Consider the following 19,112-nt stretch of genomic DNA (forward strand, 5'->3'; position numbering starts at 1 on the left):
GTATACCCCTACATAAATGGATATGTACAGTATGTATACCCTTACATAAATGCATATGTACAGTATGTATACCCTTACATAAATGGATATGTACAGTATGTATACCCTTACATAAATAGATATGTACAGTATGTATACCCCTACATAAATGGATATGTACAGTATGTATACCCCTACATAAATGGATATGTACAGTATGTATACCCCTACATAAATGGATATGTACAGTATGTATACCCTTACATAAATGGATATGTACAGTATGTATACCCTTACATAAATGGATATGTACAGTATGTATACCCCTACATAAATGGATATGTACAGTATGTATACCCCTACATAAATGGATATGTACAGTATGTATACCCCTACATAAATGGATATGTACAGTATGTATACTCCTACATAAATGGATATGTATAGTATGGATAAGAGCGTCTGCTAAATGACTTAAATGTAAATGTAAATATGTACAGTATGTATACCCCTACATAAATGGATATGTACAGTATGTATACCCTTACATAAATGGATATGTACAGTATGTATACCCTTACATAAATGGATATGTACAATATGTATACCCTTACATAAATGGATATGTACAGTATGTATACCCTTACATAAATGGATATGTACAGTATGTATACCCTTACATAAATGGATATGTACAGTATGTATACCCTTACATAAATGGATATGTACAGTATGTATACCCTTACATAAATGGATATGTACAGTATGTATACCCCTACATAAATGGATATGTACAGTATGTATACCCTTACATAAATGGATATGTACAGTATGTATACCCTTACATAAATGGATATGTACAGTATGTATACCCTTACATAAATGCATATGTACAGTATGTATACCCCTACATAAATGCATATGTACAGTATGTATACCCTTACATAAATGCATATGTACAGTATGTATACCCCTACATAAATGGATATGTACAGTATGTATACCCCTACATAAATGCATATGTACAGTATGTATACCCCTACATAAATGCATATGTACAGTATGTATACCCTTACATAAATGGATATGTACAGTATGTATACCCTTACATAAATGCATATGTACAGTATGTATACCCTTACATAAATGGATATGTACAGTATGTATACCCTTACATAAATGCATATGTACAGTATGTATACCCTTACATAAATGGATATGTACAGTATGTATACCCTTACATAAATGCATATGTACAGTATGTATACCCTTACATAAATGGATATGTACAGTATGTATACCCCTACATAAATGCATATGTACAGTATGTGTATAACAGGTACTACAAATATCTTATTTGTTTAAGTGAATTAACACAAACAACCCAATTAATAACAATAAATGCTAACCCAAACAAAATAATTAAAACATGGAATTTGCATTTAAATAGCATCCCTCATCTACTGTATATATAAGTGTATCTCACACCCACTATGAATTGGGTATTCCCATCGGCACTAGCCTAAAGAAAAGGAGGACGGATGGGGGATTCTCCTCTTCTCTAATATACTGTATACTTGTGTGACCTACATACAATGGATTGTGCACCGGCTGAATCTACCTTGGATACTAATCAGCCTGGCTTGGTGTGTGCAAGATAGCCTGGTTAAACCAGACTGAATGCTGCACTCAATGAGGAGGGAGGCGCTCTCAAGTAACGGTAATGATTTCCAATATCATCGACGTGCGTGTGTGTGTGCATGTGTGTGTGTTTTTGCGTGTATCCGTGCATTATGTGTTTTTTTGCGTGTGTGTGTGTGTGTGTGTGTGTGTGTGTGTGTGTGTGTGTGTGTGTGCTACTCGTGATGTGTTGCTTCACTCAGTGACAGAGGGGGTAATAGGGGTTTTGCTCGCTGCTTCCTTTTTACTAAAGTCTTGCATAATTAGTCAGATGCTCAAATAAATTCTGGGTCCATACGTGTTATGAGAAGAAAGGAGCGGAACCGGAACGAAGAGCTCCACCCCTCTCTCTCTCTGCAAGTTACAGGCCGAATGTCCCCTCCCCTTCCGAAGTTTCAAACACCTACAAAATGGTGAATTGTCCAAAGTACTGGGACTAATGCAGCTTGTTATCTCACCATCCTGATGTATCATGACAGATCGACTGTACCGTTTGTGTCTACGTGGTCTGTCTACAAGAGATTACAGCAGTGGGGATTGTGCTTGTGAAGCCAAGTTGTAGGTAGGTGACATTACTATTTACTAACTGTCTACTGTCTGTCAGTCAGTGACGTCAGCCAATAGTGTGACAAAATACCATGCCCAGGCAGTCTCCCCTAAAGGGCTTCATAATGTGCGGAGTAAAGAGAGACGACTTCAATTGGCTCACATCAGACGATGCAGTGAATTACTATATCTTACAACGGGTAGACCGGAGTCTCGCTGTGAAAAGAAGGACAACAAACGTCATCAGTCAATCAATCAGTCAACACACTGAACATTGTTATAACGTTCCCTCAATCTCTTACACGTTCCACTGGTGTGACAGTCAACCAGGCTGCTGAGCAGTGGCTGCCCTACGAGGCGTCCCCCTGTAGTTAGTTCTACCACACGGATGTTCCCATCTGAAGGTTAAACTGTAGGTTCATAATTAGTAATGATTGTTGATCATACAGTGCTGTCATATAACATGTCACAGTGTTACAGAGTCAAGTGTGACTCAGGTGGCAGAGCACGCCGGCAGGGTTGTGGGCTCGGTTCCTGGGGCCACCCATGCGTAAAAACGGATGCACGCATGACTGTCAGTTGCTTTGGATAAAAGCGTCTGCTAAATGGAATATATTTAATTGTGTTTTTATACGGCCCCATGTAGCTCAGTTGGGAGAGCATGGTGCTTGCAACGCCAGGGTTGTGGGTTCGTTTCCCACGGGGGACCAGCATGGGAACAAGTACAGAAACGTATTCACTCACTGCTGTAAGTCACTCTGGATAAAAGTGCCTGCTCGAAACGAGAATCGAATTTTGCAATAGTCAGTCATCACGCCATTATTAACAGTGACAAAGGCTACAGTGGTTACATCACGGTTTGAGTATGACGTGAGAAGGAGCTGGACAGGAATCTGTTTTAAGGCGGCCGTAGAGAGTTAGGCTCTGCAGTCGCGTCTTTAGTAATCGTGACGATATGCTGTTAGAGCACGGTGAATACTGTACGGGCACCGAGAGCTTTTCTGTGTGAACCCTGGCTAGGAGATCAATGTAGCCTATGTATTAAAAGTGTGTGTGTGTGTGTGTGTGTGTGTGTGTGTGTGTGTGTGTGTGTGTGTGTGTGTGTGTGTGTGTGTGTGTGTTTACACGTGCGTGCGTGTGTATACCAGTGCTTCCAGCGTCCTGCAGATCTTTCTCAGTACAGTAGAATAGCTGAACGTCAGACCGACCGCCAACTGGCTTCAAAACAGCATTGAAAGAAGAGAGGACAACTGGTGTTTCAAAGAAGCATAGAAAGAGAGGTAGAAAAAAGGGAATAGATAGAGGGGGGAAAGGAAGAGAGAGTGAGAGCGAGAGAGAGAGAGAGAGAGAGGGAAAAGGAAGAGAGAGAGAGAGAGAGAGAGAGAGAGAGAGAGAGAGAGAGAGAGAGGGAAAAGGAAGAGAGAGCGGAGAGAGAGAGAGAGAGAGAGAGAGAGAGAGAGAGAGAAAGAGAGAAAGAGAGAGAGAGAGAGTCAGCAGACAAGAGGGGAAAAAGTGACAGGCAGATAGCGTGGGAGGAAGATAAGAGGTAGAGAAAGACAGGAGGAGAGAAGGAGAGATGAAAGGTCATGTCAGTGAATGACCTCGACACTCTAAAGCTCTCAGTCACAGCTCTGAGGTCACATCCACGGGACACAAAACACCAAACAACAATCCTAGACAGATTCTCTTGGTATGTGTACATGCTGGTCGGCTCGAGTTGTCGCCACGGTCGACGGCGACAACGGCGACCGCGAGATCCACTTCCTGGTTTGAGAAGTGAATAACCTCTATCTTTCAGTGACTTCCACCGGGCACTCCATGAAAAGAGGAACTATCCACGGGAATTATGAAAGAAAAACGGGATGTCTTGAAGAGGATGATCGCTGTATGCAGGCGTCATAAATTGTCACACCAACGCAAAGGCGATTTCTAGATAGCCAAACTCACCTCTCATATCTCATCATATTCTCAGTGGCAGTTGGAGAAATTGAAGTCATTCTGAACCACAAGTTGTCCACCATTGGGTTAGTAAAGATGTAATAAACTACGATCAATACCAAACTGGATTTTGCAGTAAAGTCAAAGAGGAGTAATCTATTTATCTTGCAGTCAGTATAACATAATGCAATCTTCCCACGGGTGAATTAAACTCAGTCTGCCATTAAGTGCCATTGACAATATGGATGACAACATGAGTCTGGAAATATGATTTTGATCATGTCTGATGGCATTCTCTTGGCTGCTATAATTCATTGTCCATCGTACAGTACTTAAAAGATATCTTATCATCCCTTATTCCGGGTCCGGGAATAATTCCATTACATCTTTTAAGACGACTGCACAAAAGTAGAAAAAAAAATCGGGCCAGAGACAGTCGACAGACACTTCTCCTCTAGTGCCCTCCTTCTCCTCCCCCTCCTTTTCTCTGTATCTCTTCTCTCTCTCTCTCACTCCTTCTTCTCTCCTCCTCTCCCTCGCGCCAATCTCCCCCTCATTGTGCTGTTTTCCCCGACCAGTCAGAGCATGCACGCATCGCGGTGCCCAAGGATTCCCTTGATGTTTCAAATGGCTCTCCGAAAACAGGATTAACAATTCATTCACTTGTTTTCTTAATTCACAAATATTTAACCCTCCTCTCTTCACCTCCCTGTTCCCATTCTCTTTACACTGACAAAAGACTGAGTCACGTCCTTGTTTTATAAACGGTCCCGTTGAAAATGACATCTATAGGGATATATACAGCATAGTGTGTGTGTGTGTGTGTGTGTGTGTGTGTGTGTGTGTGTGTGTGTGTGTGTGTGTGTGTGTGTGTGTGTGTGTGTGTAAAACATGTATTACTCATCCAGAGGGTGATTCTCCCTCCCACTATAGCTGTGACCAACATAAATAAATATTTCAATAATAAATATATTAAATAAATAAATGAAGCGTGTTATGATAATGTAATAACACCAACCACAAACAATATTGATATCTACACAGACCCTATCAATCATTTAGTCTCACCTGAACTATCCTATTATTTTAAGCCTACAGTAGGCAATCCACTTTAGATTATGTATCTACTGTTTCTCCCCTGAACCTGATTCTGCTCTGATTAACCTCAGGATTGTGCCTTTAAAGCACAATTATCCATTTAAATTGTTAATTTTAAACTCCTTATCAGGGGAGTTGGGAGAAATGGCCATGCATCTTTTATGCAAAGTAATGTTTGCCTTGTGACGCTGAAGAGAATGGAGTACGGTGACGTCAGGTGTGAGCCAGCAACATCTGGGTTGTTTTGAAACCAACCTGCTCAGTAACAGCTCCATCATCGCTAGGCCACTGTAGGTCTGGTTTCGCCGAGGCAACGGCACGTGACTGTTTGCTCTCAGCATCCGCTGTACCAGACACATAGGCTAAGCGCTTCCTCTTCTGCTTTCCTTCAAATCTCTATATATTGGAAATGAGCTAACCTTTTAGAAGGTCAACTCTGACCTCAAGTTGGTGGAACTCTTCAACAGCCTAAGGTGACTGTGTGCTGGTCAGTAACTGAAATACCTCGAGTAGCACTAGCAGTTTGTGTGTGTGTGTGTGTGTGTGTGTGTGTGTGTTTGTGTGTGTGTGTGTGTGTGTGTGTGTGTGTGTGTGTGTGTGTGTGTGTGTGTGTGTGTGTGTGTGTGTGTGTGTGTGTGTGTGTGTGAAAATATAGCTGCTAAGAGGAAGCCATCAAGGTGGTGAGAGAGGCACTAATGCTTTCAGAGACAGAAAGGGAGCTGATGAGTGACTAGGTGAACATATGTACCACGAGAGGGAAAGATATGTATTTATGACTCTATTGTATTGAAACCAGAGACTGGGGTTTCTGTGGAGTGAATGTCATTTTCGCTATGTGAATTAGCAAGTTGAGATTGTTGTCCTGTATTTTCACACCACAATAAAAGATGCTACCTGCTTCGATTGAAGCAAGCCCAATGTCTAAATATGTATTGTCTGTGTCTGGGTTTAATACAGTACCTGAGCCTGGCACTACAACAGCTACGAGATGAGGTGAGAGGAGAGGAAGAGGAAGAAAGAGTGAAACCGCGAAGATGGAGGATGGAGGGATGGAGGAGTGAAACAACGAAGGTGGAGGATGGAGGGATGGAGGAGTGAAACAACGAAGATGGAGGATGGAGGGATGGAGGAGTGAAACAACGAAGGTGGAGGATGGAGGGATGGAGGAGTGAAACAACGAAAATGGAGGATGGAGGGATGGAGGGATGGAGGAGTGAAACAACGAAGATGGAGGATGGAGGAGTGAAACAACGAAGATGGAGGATGGAGGGATAGAGGAGTGAAACAACGAAGATGGAGGATGGAGGGATAGAGGAGTGAAACAACGAAGATGGAGGATGGAGGGATGGAGGAGTGAAACAACGAAGATGGAGGGGATGGAGGAGTGAAACAACGAAGATGGAGGATGGAGAGATGGAGGAGTGAAACAACGAAGATGGAAGATGGAGGATGGAGGGAGGGAGGAGTGAAACAACGAAGATGGAGGATGGAGGGAGGAGTGAAACAACGAAGATGGAGGATGGAGAGTGAAGATGGAGGATGGAGGGATAGAGGAGTGAAACAACGAAGGATGGAGGATGGAGGGACGAAGATGGAGGATGGAGGGATGAAACAACGAAGGTGGAGGATGGAGGGATGGAGGAGTGAAACAACGAAGATGGAGGATGGAGGGATGGAGGAGTGAAACAAGGAAGATGGAGGATGGAGGGATGGAGGAGTGAAACAACGAAGATGGAGGATGGAGGGATGGAGGAGTGAAACAACGAAGATGGAGGATGGAGGGATAGAGGAGTGAAACAACGAAGGTGGAGGATGGAGGGATGGAGGAGTGAAACAACGAAGATGGAGGATGGAGGGATGGAGAGTGGAGGATGGAGGATGGAGGGATGGAGGAGTGAAACAACGAAGATGGAGATGGAGGGATGGAGATGGAAGATGGAGGATGGAGGGATGGAGGAGTGAAACAACGAAGATGGAGGATGGAGGGATGGAGGAGTGAAACAACGAAGATGGAGGATGGAGGATGGAGAGGACGAAGATGGAGGGGAGTGAAACAACGAAGATGGAGGATGGAGGGATGGAGGAGTGAAACAACGAAGATGGAGGATGGAGGGATGGAGGAGTGAAACAACGAAGATGGAGGATGGAGGGATGGAGGAGTGAAACAACGAGGATGGAGGGATGGAGGAGTGAAACAACGAAGATGGAGGACCCACGTGGAGTTCCAGGTCTCCGGTAGCCTCTGGAACTGCCGATCTGCGGCCAACAAGGCAGAGTTCATCTCAGCCTATGCCTCCCTCCAGTCCCTCGACTTCTTGGCACTGACGGAAACATGGATCACCACAGATAACACTGCTACTCCTACTGCTCTCTCTTCGTCCGCCCACGTGTTCTCGCACACCCCGAGAGCTTCTGGTCAGCGGGGTGGTGGCACCGGGATCCTCATCTCTCCCAAGTGGTCATTCTCTCTTTCTCCCCTTACCCATCTGTCTATCGCCTCCTTTGAATTCCATGCTGTCACAGTTACCAGCCCTTTCAAGCTTAACATCCTTATCATTTATCGCCCTCCAGGTTCCCTCGGAGAGTTCATCAATGAGCTTGATGCCTTGATAAGCTCCTTTCCTGAGGACGGCTCACCTCTCACAGTTCTGGGCGACTTTAACCTCCCCACGTCTACCTTTGACTCATTCCTCTCTGCCTCCTTCTTTCCACTCCTCTCCTCTTTTGACCTCACCCTCTCACCTTCCCTCCCTACTCACAAGGCAGGTAATACGCTCGACCTCATCTTTACTAGATGCTGTTCTTCCACTAACCTCATTGCAACTCCCCTCCAAGTCTCCGACCACTACCTTGTATCCTTTTCCCTCTCGCTCTCATCCAACACTTCCCACACTGCCCCTACTCGGATGGTATCGCGCCGTCCCAACCTTCGCTCTCTCTCCCCGCTACTCTCTCCTCTTCCATCCTATCATCTCTTCCCTCTGCTCAAACCTTCTCCAACCTATCTCCTGATTCTGCCTCCTCAACCCTCCTCTCCTCCCTTTCTGCATCCTTTGACTCTCTATGTCCCCTATCCTCCAGGCCAGCTCGGTCCTCCCCTCCCGCTCCGTGGCTCGACGACTCATTGCGAGCTCACAGAACAGGGCTCCGGGCAGCCGAGCGGAAATGGAGGAAAACTCGCCTCCCTGCGGTCCTGGCATCCTTTCACTCCCTCCTCTCTACATTTTCCTCTTCTGTCTCTGCTGCTAAAGCCACTTTCTACCACTCTAAATTCCAAGCATATGCCTCTAACCCTAGGAAGCTCTTTGCCACCTTCTCCTCCCTCCTGAATCCTCCTCCCCCTCCCCCTCCTCCCTCTCTGCAGATGACTTCGTCAACCATTTTGAAAAGAAGGTCGACGACATCCGATCCTCGTTTGCTAAGTCAAACGACACCGCTGGTTCTGCTCACACTGCCCTACCCTGTGCTCTGACCTCTTTCTCCCCTCTCTCTCCAGATGAAATCTCGCGTCTTGTGACGGCCGGCCGCCCAACAACCTGCCCGCTTGACCCTATCCCCTCCTCTCTTCTCCAGACCATTTCCGGAGACCTTCTCCCTTACCTCACCTCGCTCATCAACTCATCCCTGACCGCTGGCTACGTCCCTTCCGTCTTCAAGAGAGCGAGAGTTGCACCCCTTCTGAAAAAACCTACACTCGATCCCTCCGATGTCAACAACTACAGACCAGTATCCCTTCTTTCTTTTCTCTCCAAAACTCTTGAACGTGCCGTCCTTGGCCAGCTCTCCCGCTATCTCTCTCAGAATGACCTTCTTGATCCAAATCAGTCAGGTTTCAAGACTAGTCATTCAACTGAGACTGCTCTTCTCTGTATCACGGAGGCGCTCCGCACTGCTAAAGCTAACTCTCTCTCCTCTGCTCTCATCCTTCTAGACCTATCGGCTGCCTTCGATACTGTGAACCATCAGATCCTCCTCTCCACCCTCTCCGAGTTGGGCATCTACGGCGCGGCCCACGCTTGGATTGCGTCCTACCTGACAGGTCGCTCCTACCAGGTGGCGTGGCGAGAATCTGTCTCCTCACCACGTGCTCTCACCACTGGTGTCCCCCAGGGCTCTGTTCTAGGCCCTCTCCTATTCTCGCTATACACCAAGTCACTTGGCTCTGTCATAACCTCACATGGTCTCTCCTATCATTGCTATGCAGACGACACACAATTAATCTTCTCCTTTCCCCTTCTGATGACCAGGTGGCGAATCGCATCTCTGCATGTCTGGCAGACATATCAGTGTGGATGACGGATCACCACCTCAAGCTGAACCTCGGCAAGACGGAGCTGCTCTTCCTCCCGGGGAAGGACTGCCCGTTCCATGATCTCGCCATCACGGTTGACAACTCCATTGTGTCCTCCTCCCAGAGCGCTAAGAACCTTGGCGTGATCCTGGACAACACCCTGTCGTTCTCAAATAACATCAAGGCGGTGGCCCGTTCCTGTAGGTTCATGCTCTACAACATCCGCAGAGTACGACCCTGCCTCACACAGGAAGCGGCGCAGGTCCTAATCCAGACACTTATCATCTCCCGTCTGGATTACTGCAACTCGCTGTTGGTTGGGCTCCCTGCCTGTGCCATTAAACCCCTACAACTCATCCAGAACGCCGCAGCCCGTCTGGTGTTCAACCTTCCCAAGTTCTCTCACGTCACCCCACTCCTCCGCTCTCTCCACTGGCTTCCAGTTGAAGCTCGCATCCGCTACAAGACCATGGTGCTTGCCTACGGAGCTGTGAGGGGAACGGCACCTCAGTACCTCCAGGCTCTGATCAGGCCCTACACCCAAACAAGGGCACTGCGTTCATCCACCTCTGGCCTGCTCGCATCCCTACCACTGAGGAAGTACAGTTCCCGCTCAGCCCAGTCAAAACTGTTCGCTGCTCAGGCCCCCCAATGGTGGAACAAACTCCCTCACGACGCCAGGACAGCGGAGTCAATCACCACCTTCCGGAGACACCTGAAACCCCACCTCTTTAAGGAATACCTAGGATAGGATAAAGTAATCCTTCTCACCCCCCTTAAAAGATTTAGATGCACTATTGTAAAGTGGCTGTTCCACTGGATGTCATAAGGTGAATGCACCAATTTGTAAGTCGCTCTGGATAAGAGCGTCTGCTAAATGACTTAAATGTAAATGGTAAATGGATGGAGGGACGGGAGGGATGGGAGCTCATATCACAGTCTGATGTCATGGCTATGACATAGGCCCAAATTGCACACTATTCCCTATACTATTCCCTATATAGTGCCCTATGGGCCCTGGTCAAAAGAAGTGCCCTATAAATGGAATAGGGTGCCATTTGGGACTGGGACATACATACAGACAATGCTCCAGAAAGCTTCTCATGTGTGATGCACATACAAGGTAGTCACTTTGGCATTTCTAGTCTCAGGGACATTCAATACGATTATATTAAATTACATTTGGGCTGTGTTAGGAGATTGTGTGTATCCGAGAAGGATGGTGTTTTGTGTAGTATGTGTATTAGAGCGCTATGGCTGCAGGCTGTGGTTGACTTGACGGTCTGCCCCACCCATGACCTGGATAACAGCTATACTGCGATATTATAGGAGGAGAGGACAGAGAGTGGGGAAGGGGCAGGGCTATCAGTGAGGGAACCCTCTCCTCTCTACTCCTCTCCTCTCATCTCCTCTCTTTTCCTCTCCTCTATTTTCCTCTCCTCACCTCTCTTTTCCTCTCCTCTCTTTTCCTCTCCTCTCCTCTCTTTTCCTCTCCTCTCCTCTCTTTTCCTCCCCTCCCCTTTCCTTTCCTCTCCTCTCCTCTCTTTTCCTCTCCTCTCCTCTCCTCTCTTTTCCTCTCCTCTCCTCTCTTTTCCTCTCCTCTCCTCTCCTCTCTTTTCCTCTCCTCTCCTCTCCTCTCCTCTCTTTTCCTCTCCTCTCTTTTCCTCTCCTCCCCTTTCCTTTCCTCTCCTCTCCTCTCTTTTCCTCTCCTCTCTTTTCCTTTCCTCTCCTCTCTTTTCCTCTCCTCTCCTCTCCTCTCCTATAGCCACCAGTGACATGGGAATGCTCTTTCTGTGCATTTAGTGGAAGCTCTGACATGAATAATGACCACTGTGAATGTCCTCATGTGGATGTCATGTGCACACACACACACACGCACAACTTTGCCAAGTCATTAGATGGTGGTGAACAGAAGGAGGAAGAAAAGGACTAAAGGAATTAGCTGATCGCAGACTCTCGGCTTGGTATTACTTGGTAACCATGGCAACGCACTCTGGTAGAAATGCATTGTCTGCCGGTGAAGAAAAATACGCACAAAACACCTGTTAGAATCTACCTGACTTCTATACTTCTGAAACGCTCAAACAGGCACATCTCTGTGTTAGGACTATGGTAACCTGCCGAGGAACACACTGAGCATGCCCTGCATGTGTCTAAGTACCAGGCTCATAATAAGCATACAAGGCAGTCAGAGAGAGTCCAACGCTACAATAGACTGCAGGAATCAATACAGGCCTGTTGAGAGCAACTCCATTAAGAGGTGAATGAATGGAAGGAAGAAAGGAATAGAAAACAGAGCTAACGAGAGAAGAATAAACAGAAGAAGAATACATTTCCTGCCCAATTCTTATTTGACAGGACATAAGTCTGTAAAAGAAGGATTAGCGTCATTTGTGTGTTTTACTGTCTATGTCTTCGCTCAGAAAGAGACACGCAGTTAATCTGACAACAAAACACTACCTTCTCAGATTTTTTTTACGTTTTACACATAGTACTTAATGTATTGTGATATATGGGGAAGAAATTCTAACTCATAACAACAGTTTCCATCCCATTTTCCAGCACAACACGTATGAGGACTTCATGTCTTATTTGGGTTAGTCCTAAAATGTTATATAAGCATGTTATGATTACCCAGAATGCCCACTGTTGAAGCTCGGTGGGGGGTCTGAAGGTTGTGGTTCACCTCTACCTGTACCCACCACTGTGCACACACACACACACGCACAAATAAACACAGTATGTGTCCCCTTCCTTTATGTAATATTGAAGGGATGAGAACGGACAAGGCTGTCTAAACTTTGGATCACGGTACCTCTTTCATTACAGTAGACTAACAGCAACTCAAGCCCCTACATAATGTGTGTGTGTGTGTGTGTGTGTGTGTGTGTGTGTGTGTGTGTGTGTGTGTGTGTGTGTGTGTGTGTGTGTGTGTGTGTGTGTGCAATACACAAAAAAATGTGGTCTGAGGTTGTTGAAATGTACAATACAGAGACCATAAAGTTTTCCCCATAGCCCGCCTGAACTTTAACGCAGTCTACCTCCCTCCTCTCCCCCTGTCTGTCTGACCCGGTCTACATCTAATGCCAGCCCGTCCCAGCTCAGCACACATTCTCCTGCAGAGAAGGTTTCTTCTTCTTCTTTAAGTACCCATTGTGTGGTGAAAACGGGAGGTCAAAGGGCAATTGTGTCATAAGGGAACTGAATTCCATTCCAGGGGGGATTGAGTTTGGACACAGAGTTCTGAGAGCCTTGGCAACAGTGAAGTGCACTTGATAGAGCCACTAAACACACTTAGCTGGTCTGCTACACTTAAGGGCACTCAACAAGTGTACAACTGGGTGTTCACTACAGTACACTGCTGCACTATAGATATGAACAACAAAACGTGTGCCTCTTTTACAGTAACACCTGAGGAAATAAACAGGAACAGAGAGCAGCCTAGAACACCATGTAAGTGCACCAAGACAGTGGCGCCAACAACGATAAAGGACCATGTGACTCAAAGACAGAGAACGAGAGGGTCTGGACTTTAGATCAAACACCTCTTGCCCCTGGTCGGTTGGAGACGAGCCTACTTTCTGCTAAAGCCTCACCAGGAAAAAATGGTGGATCAAGCACTGGCTATTTGGTAACGTTTTGTGTAGATAATTGTTTGACATACTACTGCGTTGTTAGGAGCTAGTAACTTGAGCATTTCGCTGCACCCGCTATAACATCTGCCAAACTGTGCACGTGACCAATACACGTTGATTTGATTTGGCCTATTAGGGACAGCAGAAAGGTATTTACAATAGAGAAAGAGAGAAACGACAGACAATTGGTCAGAATATGAACCTATGATGGAAAGGGTCATCTAAGGAGAGTAGGAAGCAGCCAGTCAGACCTTGCTAGGGGGGTAAACACTACTAGATAGTCCCTGTGACTTAGAGAGGAGACTTCTCACTGGTTCAGTGTCTCAGAGCATCTGGAGAAGTGAGTTAGTGGTGGTGGAAGGGAGTTTTGTATTTCAGACTTTCTCTCTGGCCAAATCTGATCTAGGAACAGTTCACAAACCATAACTCCATCCAAATCGAAAGCAGAGACACAGAACAGGAGAGCAGGGGTAGGTGGGTGTCTCAATGACTCACTCCCCCCAAGACATATAAGTGCTTGCTCACTATTTACTGCTGCTTGGAAACCCAACACCATGGAGTCCGACGGGAGGATGAGAAAGAAGTGAAACACGGAAGCTGGCGCCGAGATGGGCCTGTTATTGACATTTGAGCCTTGGTCATTCCATACAGGAAGGTAAAATGACCTCTCTTCAAACACACACACACACACACACACGCGCGCGCGCGCGCGCACACACACACGCGCGCGCACACACACACACACACACACACACAGAACTTTGATTAAGGAGATAGGCGTGTGGAACAATGGGGGATTCTAGCCCGGGGTCTCTGCCAATAATTGCAATTCCATACAGCGTAATGCAGACATTGCTGTTGTATCATAATAAATCATTCTCCTCCACAGTAGTGTGTGCATGCCACACACACACACACACACACACAAACTGGGTAATCTGTCCTCGCTGAGGGTATAAGGGAGCGGATAAACTTCTCAGGTTCAGGTAGAATAGAAAAATCACTCAACTCTGCAATTGTATTCTAATTCAGTGTATGCAACATTAGTATCCAAATCTCTGTCACTGCATACTCTTCACACAGTAACGTCCATACAACATCTGACTAATGTTTCACTAACGTAGAGGCTGAACAGCTGCGTCATGGGCGTTTGAGCATATTGGCATATTGGTGACTTATTGGCCAGATGGAATGAGATAGGCAGACATGTTATTGGCATGGCGGGATGGGGTCTGTTAGTGGGCCTCATACTCTCATGCCATCTGATGACACTTGATCTAAGGCTGCAAAGCGGCAAGAGTTCCTGCCTAGAAACCCCAGGAGTGTGCACGTATGTGTGTAGCCATGCATATGTCTGTGTCTCTGTCAGTGTCTGTGTGTGTCTCCGTGTCTGTGTCCAACCCGTGGACAGACAGACAGACAGACAGACAGACAGACAGACAGACAGACAGACAGACAGACAGACAGACAGACAGACAGACAGACAGACAGACAGACAGACAGACAGACAGACAGACAGACAGACAGATAGACAGACAGACAGAGACAGACAGACAGACAGACAGATAGACAGACAGACAGAGACAGACAGACAGACAGACAGAGCTATTCACATTAGCAAATCCTCCCGGTTCTCAGCTGGAGCAGGGAGTCAAAGGACATGAAGTGAAATTGTTCCACAAACACTGCAACGCTTGTGAAGATTATCAAAAGGCCCCACAGAAAGAGGAGAATGTTTGGAGGGGGCACAGAACAACTGCATAATACCATCATTTAGCACTCATGTGACTTGCTGGATGCATAATGGAGGGATGATGCAAAAAAGAATGACTGAAAGAACGAATGGCCGTTACACAGTAACAATGTCTGTCTGTCTGTCTGTCTGTCTGTCTGTCTGTCTGTCTGTCTGTCTGTCTGTCTGTCTGTCTGTCTGTCTGTCTGTCTGTCTGTCTGTCTGTCTGTGTCTGTGACAAACACTCTCCTCAAAGGGCCAGGTGAGGCTCAAGGCCACTTCCCCTCATTCAAGATGAGTTTTTCCTGGCAGCTGTACTGTTCCTTCCTTTCCTCACATCTGTTTGTGTTCCACCGGTAGCAAATTGACATGGCAGAGAGAGAGAGAGAGAGAGAGAGAGAGAGAGAGAGAGAGAGAGAGAGAGAGAGAGAGAGAGAGAGAGAGAGAGAGAGAGAGAGAGAGAGAGAGAGAGAGAGAGAGAGATTATTGTTTTGAAACTTCTGTATGTGTGATGTTTACTGTTAATTTGTATTGTTTATTTCACTTTATATATTCACTTTATATATTATCTACCTCACTTGCTTTGGCAATGTTAACACATGTTTCCCATGCCAATAAAGCCCTTGAATTGAATTGAATTGAGAGAGAGAGAGAGAGACAGAGAGAGAGAGAGAGAGAGAGAGAGAGAGAGAGAGAGAGAGAGAGAGAGAGAGAGAGACAGAGACAGAGACAGAGACAGAGAGGGGGGGACCAAAGAAAATAGCAGCCGGCCCTATCCTTCAGAGGGGAAATTAAACATTGGGTTGACATCATTGGAACAATGGAGAATCTGACCAAATTGAGAATCTGTACTTTGAAGTCTATTCTTTATGATTACCTTTGCTTTGCGTTACCTTTTCACGTTCAATTGAAAAAGAGGCAAAGCTCTTGATATACTGTACATTGCTTTGTTTTCAATTGGACTGTGCATCTTTAGACATTCACACAACAGTGGTATAAACCAGTATAAAATGTATCCAGGCATTATGAGCAGTCGTTAAAGCAGTGTTTCAGTAAAATGGCAGCCCTGCCACTTGTTTTGCTCTACAGCTGAGGGATGTGACTGGAAAAATAATGAATATACCATTCAACCAATTCCCAGATTGTAGCTGTAAATCCAGTGCCTGGTGAGTTGTAATTGCATTAAACATCTCACCGTAGCTTCTGTCACTTCCTCATATCTAGCAAACAGACAAGCAGCATGATGTGATTATGAGCTTCATACTGGACTACTTAACAGCATATTAGCAGCATGGTAAATAAAAGGGCATGGTAATAAAACAACATGTTTTGAGGAAATTGTGTGTGTATGGGGGGACAGTGTGTGTGTGTGTGTGTGTGTGTGTGTGTGTGTGTGTGTGTGTGTGTGTGTGTGTGTGTGTGTGTGTGTGTGTGTTCAATAACATTTCATCACTCAGTTGAAGGCGTCTGGCTACGCAACTCAATTGAAAGCACTTTAGTTACATCCCTTCCATGCACAGTGCACACATTCCTTTCCCAGGAAAGCTATGGAGTTCAAGCCATCCATTCTTATCCAAGGCAACTCAATAGATACGGTTACAGAAGGCTCCCACAAGACAAATAATCTGGTGATGGTATCAAATCAAATTCTTACTCTGATTGATAAAGGCAGGACACAAGCTACTCATCCCTCCCCAGCATTTGGTTCTAAACATGTTGACGTTTATTTAATAGATCGTGAAAAAAACGTTATTCCACATGCGGAAACATTGCATTCCTCTTTCTAAAATGTATGCATGAGCAATATGATTTTAACAATTTTCTAAACAGTTTCCCGAATCAGCAATTCAAACGCTCTGTTGTAAAATCGTTCATCCAGTGTCAGAAAGTGTCAATCACCGCAGCACCCAAACCCACGTTCCGTTATCCTTGTTCGGAAGTAGCATCAACAAGTCGCCAATAAATCATTAACAAGAAGAAAACAATTGTATTTCACTTACCCATCTCAAGCTATTTCTCTTCAGTGTGATGGTGAATAAAGTAATCAGGTTGTAGACCCCAGTAGCAACTTTCGAGATACAGCAGTCCAGTCCAATGTGGGTCGCAATGCACAGACGTAACAGTAATCAGTCGAGCGGGTGAACTGGCAAGCGGAGAGTTCTAGAAGGAGAAATCCGGACGAATCAATGGTGTTTTGTCCGACCGAATTAATGAGTAAAGAAAACGGACAAAAGTACAGTATTGTGTGGTCTTGTCCACAGTTAAATCCCTGGGTCGTTTTAACAAAGAAAACGCACACAGAGCATGGGTTGTCTGCATGTATGGCTACGCTAAGTTCAAGTCATCAATTCAAACTGTGATTATTTAATATGCCTACAGTTCAAAAGTCGATTAAACCCTATATTTGTTACATTAGACACCACAAAGTTGTGAATTTAGATGGTCAATAAATCAATAAAATACTTGGGCTATCCTAGCTTGGGTTGTAGCCTATTGCGTTATAAACAGGTAGGAGGTAGGCCTCGGCTTGCTTAAACATCCGCTGTTACCATGGTTACTCCATGATATCAGTGTGAAAAAAGTGACCGTAATATTTTCTTCGGAGAACCGCTGTAATAGTCTCTGCAAGGGAGAGAGAATGTTGAATGAAATGATATTTGAGGTTACTTTACACGTACATGTACATGCTATTGTTCCTTTGGGCAGTTGAAAGTGTTTGTTTGACTTTTTCCAGCGCTGGCAGGTTCCATCGTTTGTACATTAAATCTCTTGACTCATTGCAGGTGATGTAGTCAACCAAAGGATGTTTCCTCGCAATCAGCTGAACGTGTTCGCCATTTGGTCTGTTGTTTGGTTAGGCTCGGACATATTGTGCAAGTGTTTGTTTGCAAATTGTGTCAGTACTGAAAATAAAAACCGGAAGTACAAACCAGCTACTGAAAGTTGGAGTAATGACACTACTCTATTTTGTCTCCATTTTCGAGCAGCAGGTGAAACCTCACAGACAACCAGTAGAGTAAGTTTAAATGTAATTGTATTCAACATTCTGGCTTGTAAGGAAGTTTTACACAATTTAAGCACACAACCCTGATGTCTCAGGCTGTATACCAAATATTTGTGTATTACTGCCTGATTAATCAGACTAGGACTAGGCTAGTCCCGAATGTGGTGATTCTTTCCATTGATTGTGGTGAAGCTTTCCTTTGACGGTTTGGCATAGCCACGCACATTTAGGCTACATAGAATAAAAAACTAAAACTCCCTTGTCTGTCATGAATGTTGAATAAACATAGTCTGCTGATTGTTCGTGTGGTTGGTGGTTGGTTCATAGTAAGGTCGAAATTTGAAACAAAATATGTAATGTAATTTTAAATTTGTTTAACCTTTATTTAACTAGGCAAGTCAGTTAAGAACAAATTTTTATTTACAACGAGGGCCCTATACCGGCCAAACCCGGACGACGCTGGGCCAATTGTGCGCCGCCCTATGGGACTCCTAATCACGGTGTCACTACAGGATGTCTGTAGTGACGCTTTTAGCACTGAGATGCAGTACCATAGACCACTGCGTCACCTGGGAGTAGTATTAAACTGACTTCAAAACATTTTGTATTGTATTTTGTATTTATTACGGATCCCCATTAGCTGCTCTCAAAGCAGCATACTCTTCCTGGGGTCCAGCAGAATTAAGGCAGTTTAAACCATTTTAAAAACATTACAAAACATTCACAGATTTCATGACACACTGTGTGCCCTCAGGCCCCTACTCCACCACCACAAATCTACAGTACTAAATCAACACTTGTTTGCTCATCAGCTAAGGCACGTGCACAAGATGAAAGTTCATGCACGCAATGCATTCATACGAACTGAAGCCTTGCAGATGTTTACATGATTTTGCGCATGTGCCAGGTGACAGAAATTTCAACGATGCTACCAGCGCTCTAAAAGGTCAAGTAAATAATATTTGCCTGTCGATATTTTGTCAAACATTTACACCCGCTGAAGGACCAACCACACCGACAACTGGTAAAGAATGGCGGCTGCAATGAATAGCCAACCTTTTACGGGCTCCTGACCAATTCTGGGTTTTTTTGTGTGCGGATCTTAACTTTTTTTCTACATAACGTTTCCGCCATCGTTTCCTATGACCGAAAATAGCTTCTTGACATCAGAACAGTAATCACTAACCTCGTTTCGGATGAAGATTTGTA

At 45.1% G+C, this 19,112-nt stretch overlaps 1 protein-coding gene across 1 annotated transcript in view; it reads right to left on the reverse strand.

Moving 5' to 3' along the window:
* Nucleotides 1–17,345, reverse strand: part of LOC115115070 (neuronal membrane glycoprotein M6-a) — an 80,310-nt gene extending 62,965 nt beyond the window's left edge. The window contains exon 1 of the mRNA XM_029643537.2: nt 16,900–17,345. Within this exon, the coding sequence (XP_029499397.1) occupies nt 16,900–16,903 (4 nt within the window). The 5' untranslated portion in view covers nt 16,904–17,345. The remainder of the gene's footprint in view (nt 1–16,899) is intronic.
* Nucleotides 17,346–19,112: the final 1,767 nt, after the last annotated feature.

Source organism: Oncorhynchus nerka, linkage group LG18 (genome assembly GCF_034236695.1).
Source record: "Oncorhynchus nerka isolate Pitt River linkage group LG18, Oner_Uvic_2.0, whole genome shotgun sequence".
Lineage (NCBI taxonomy): Eukaryota > Metazoa > Chordata > Actinopteri > Salmoniformes > Salmonidae > Oncorhynchus > Oncorhynchus nerka.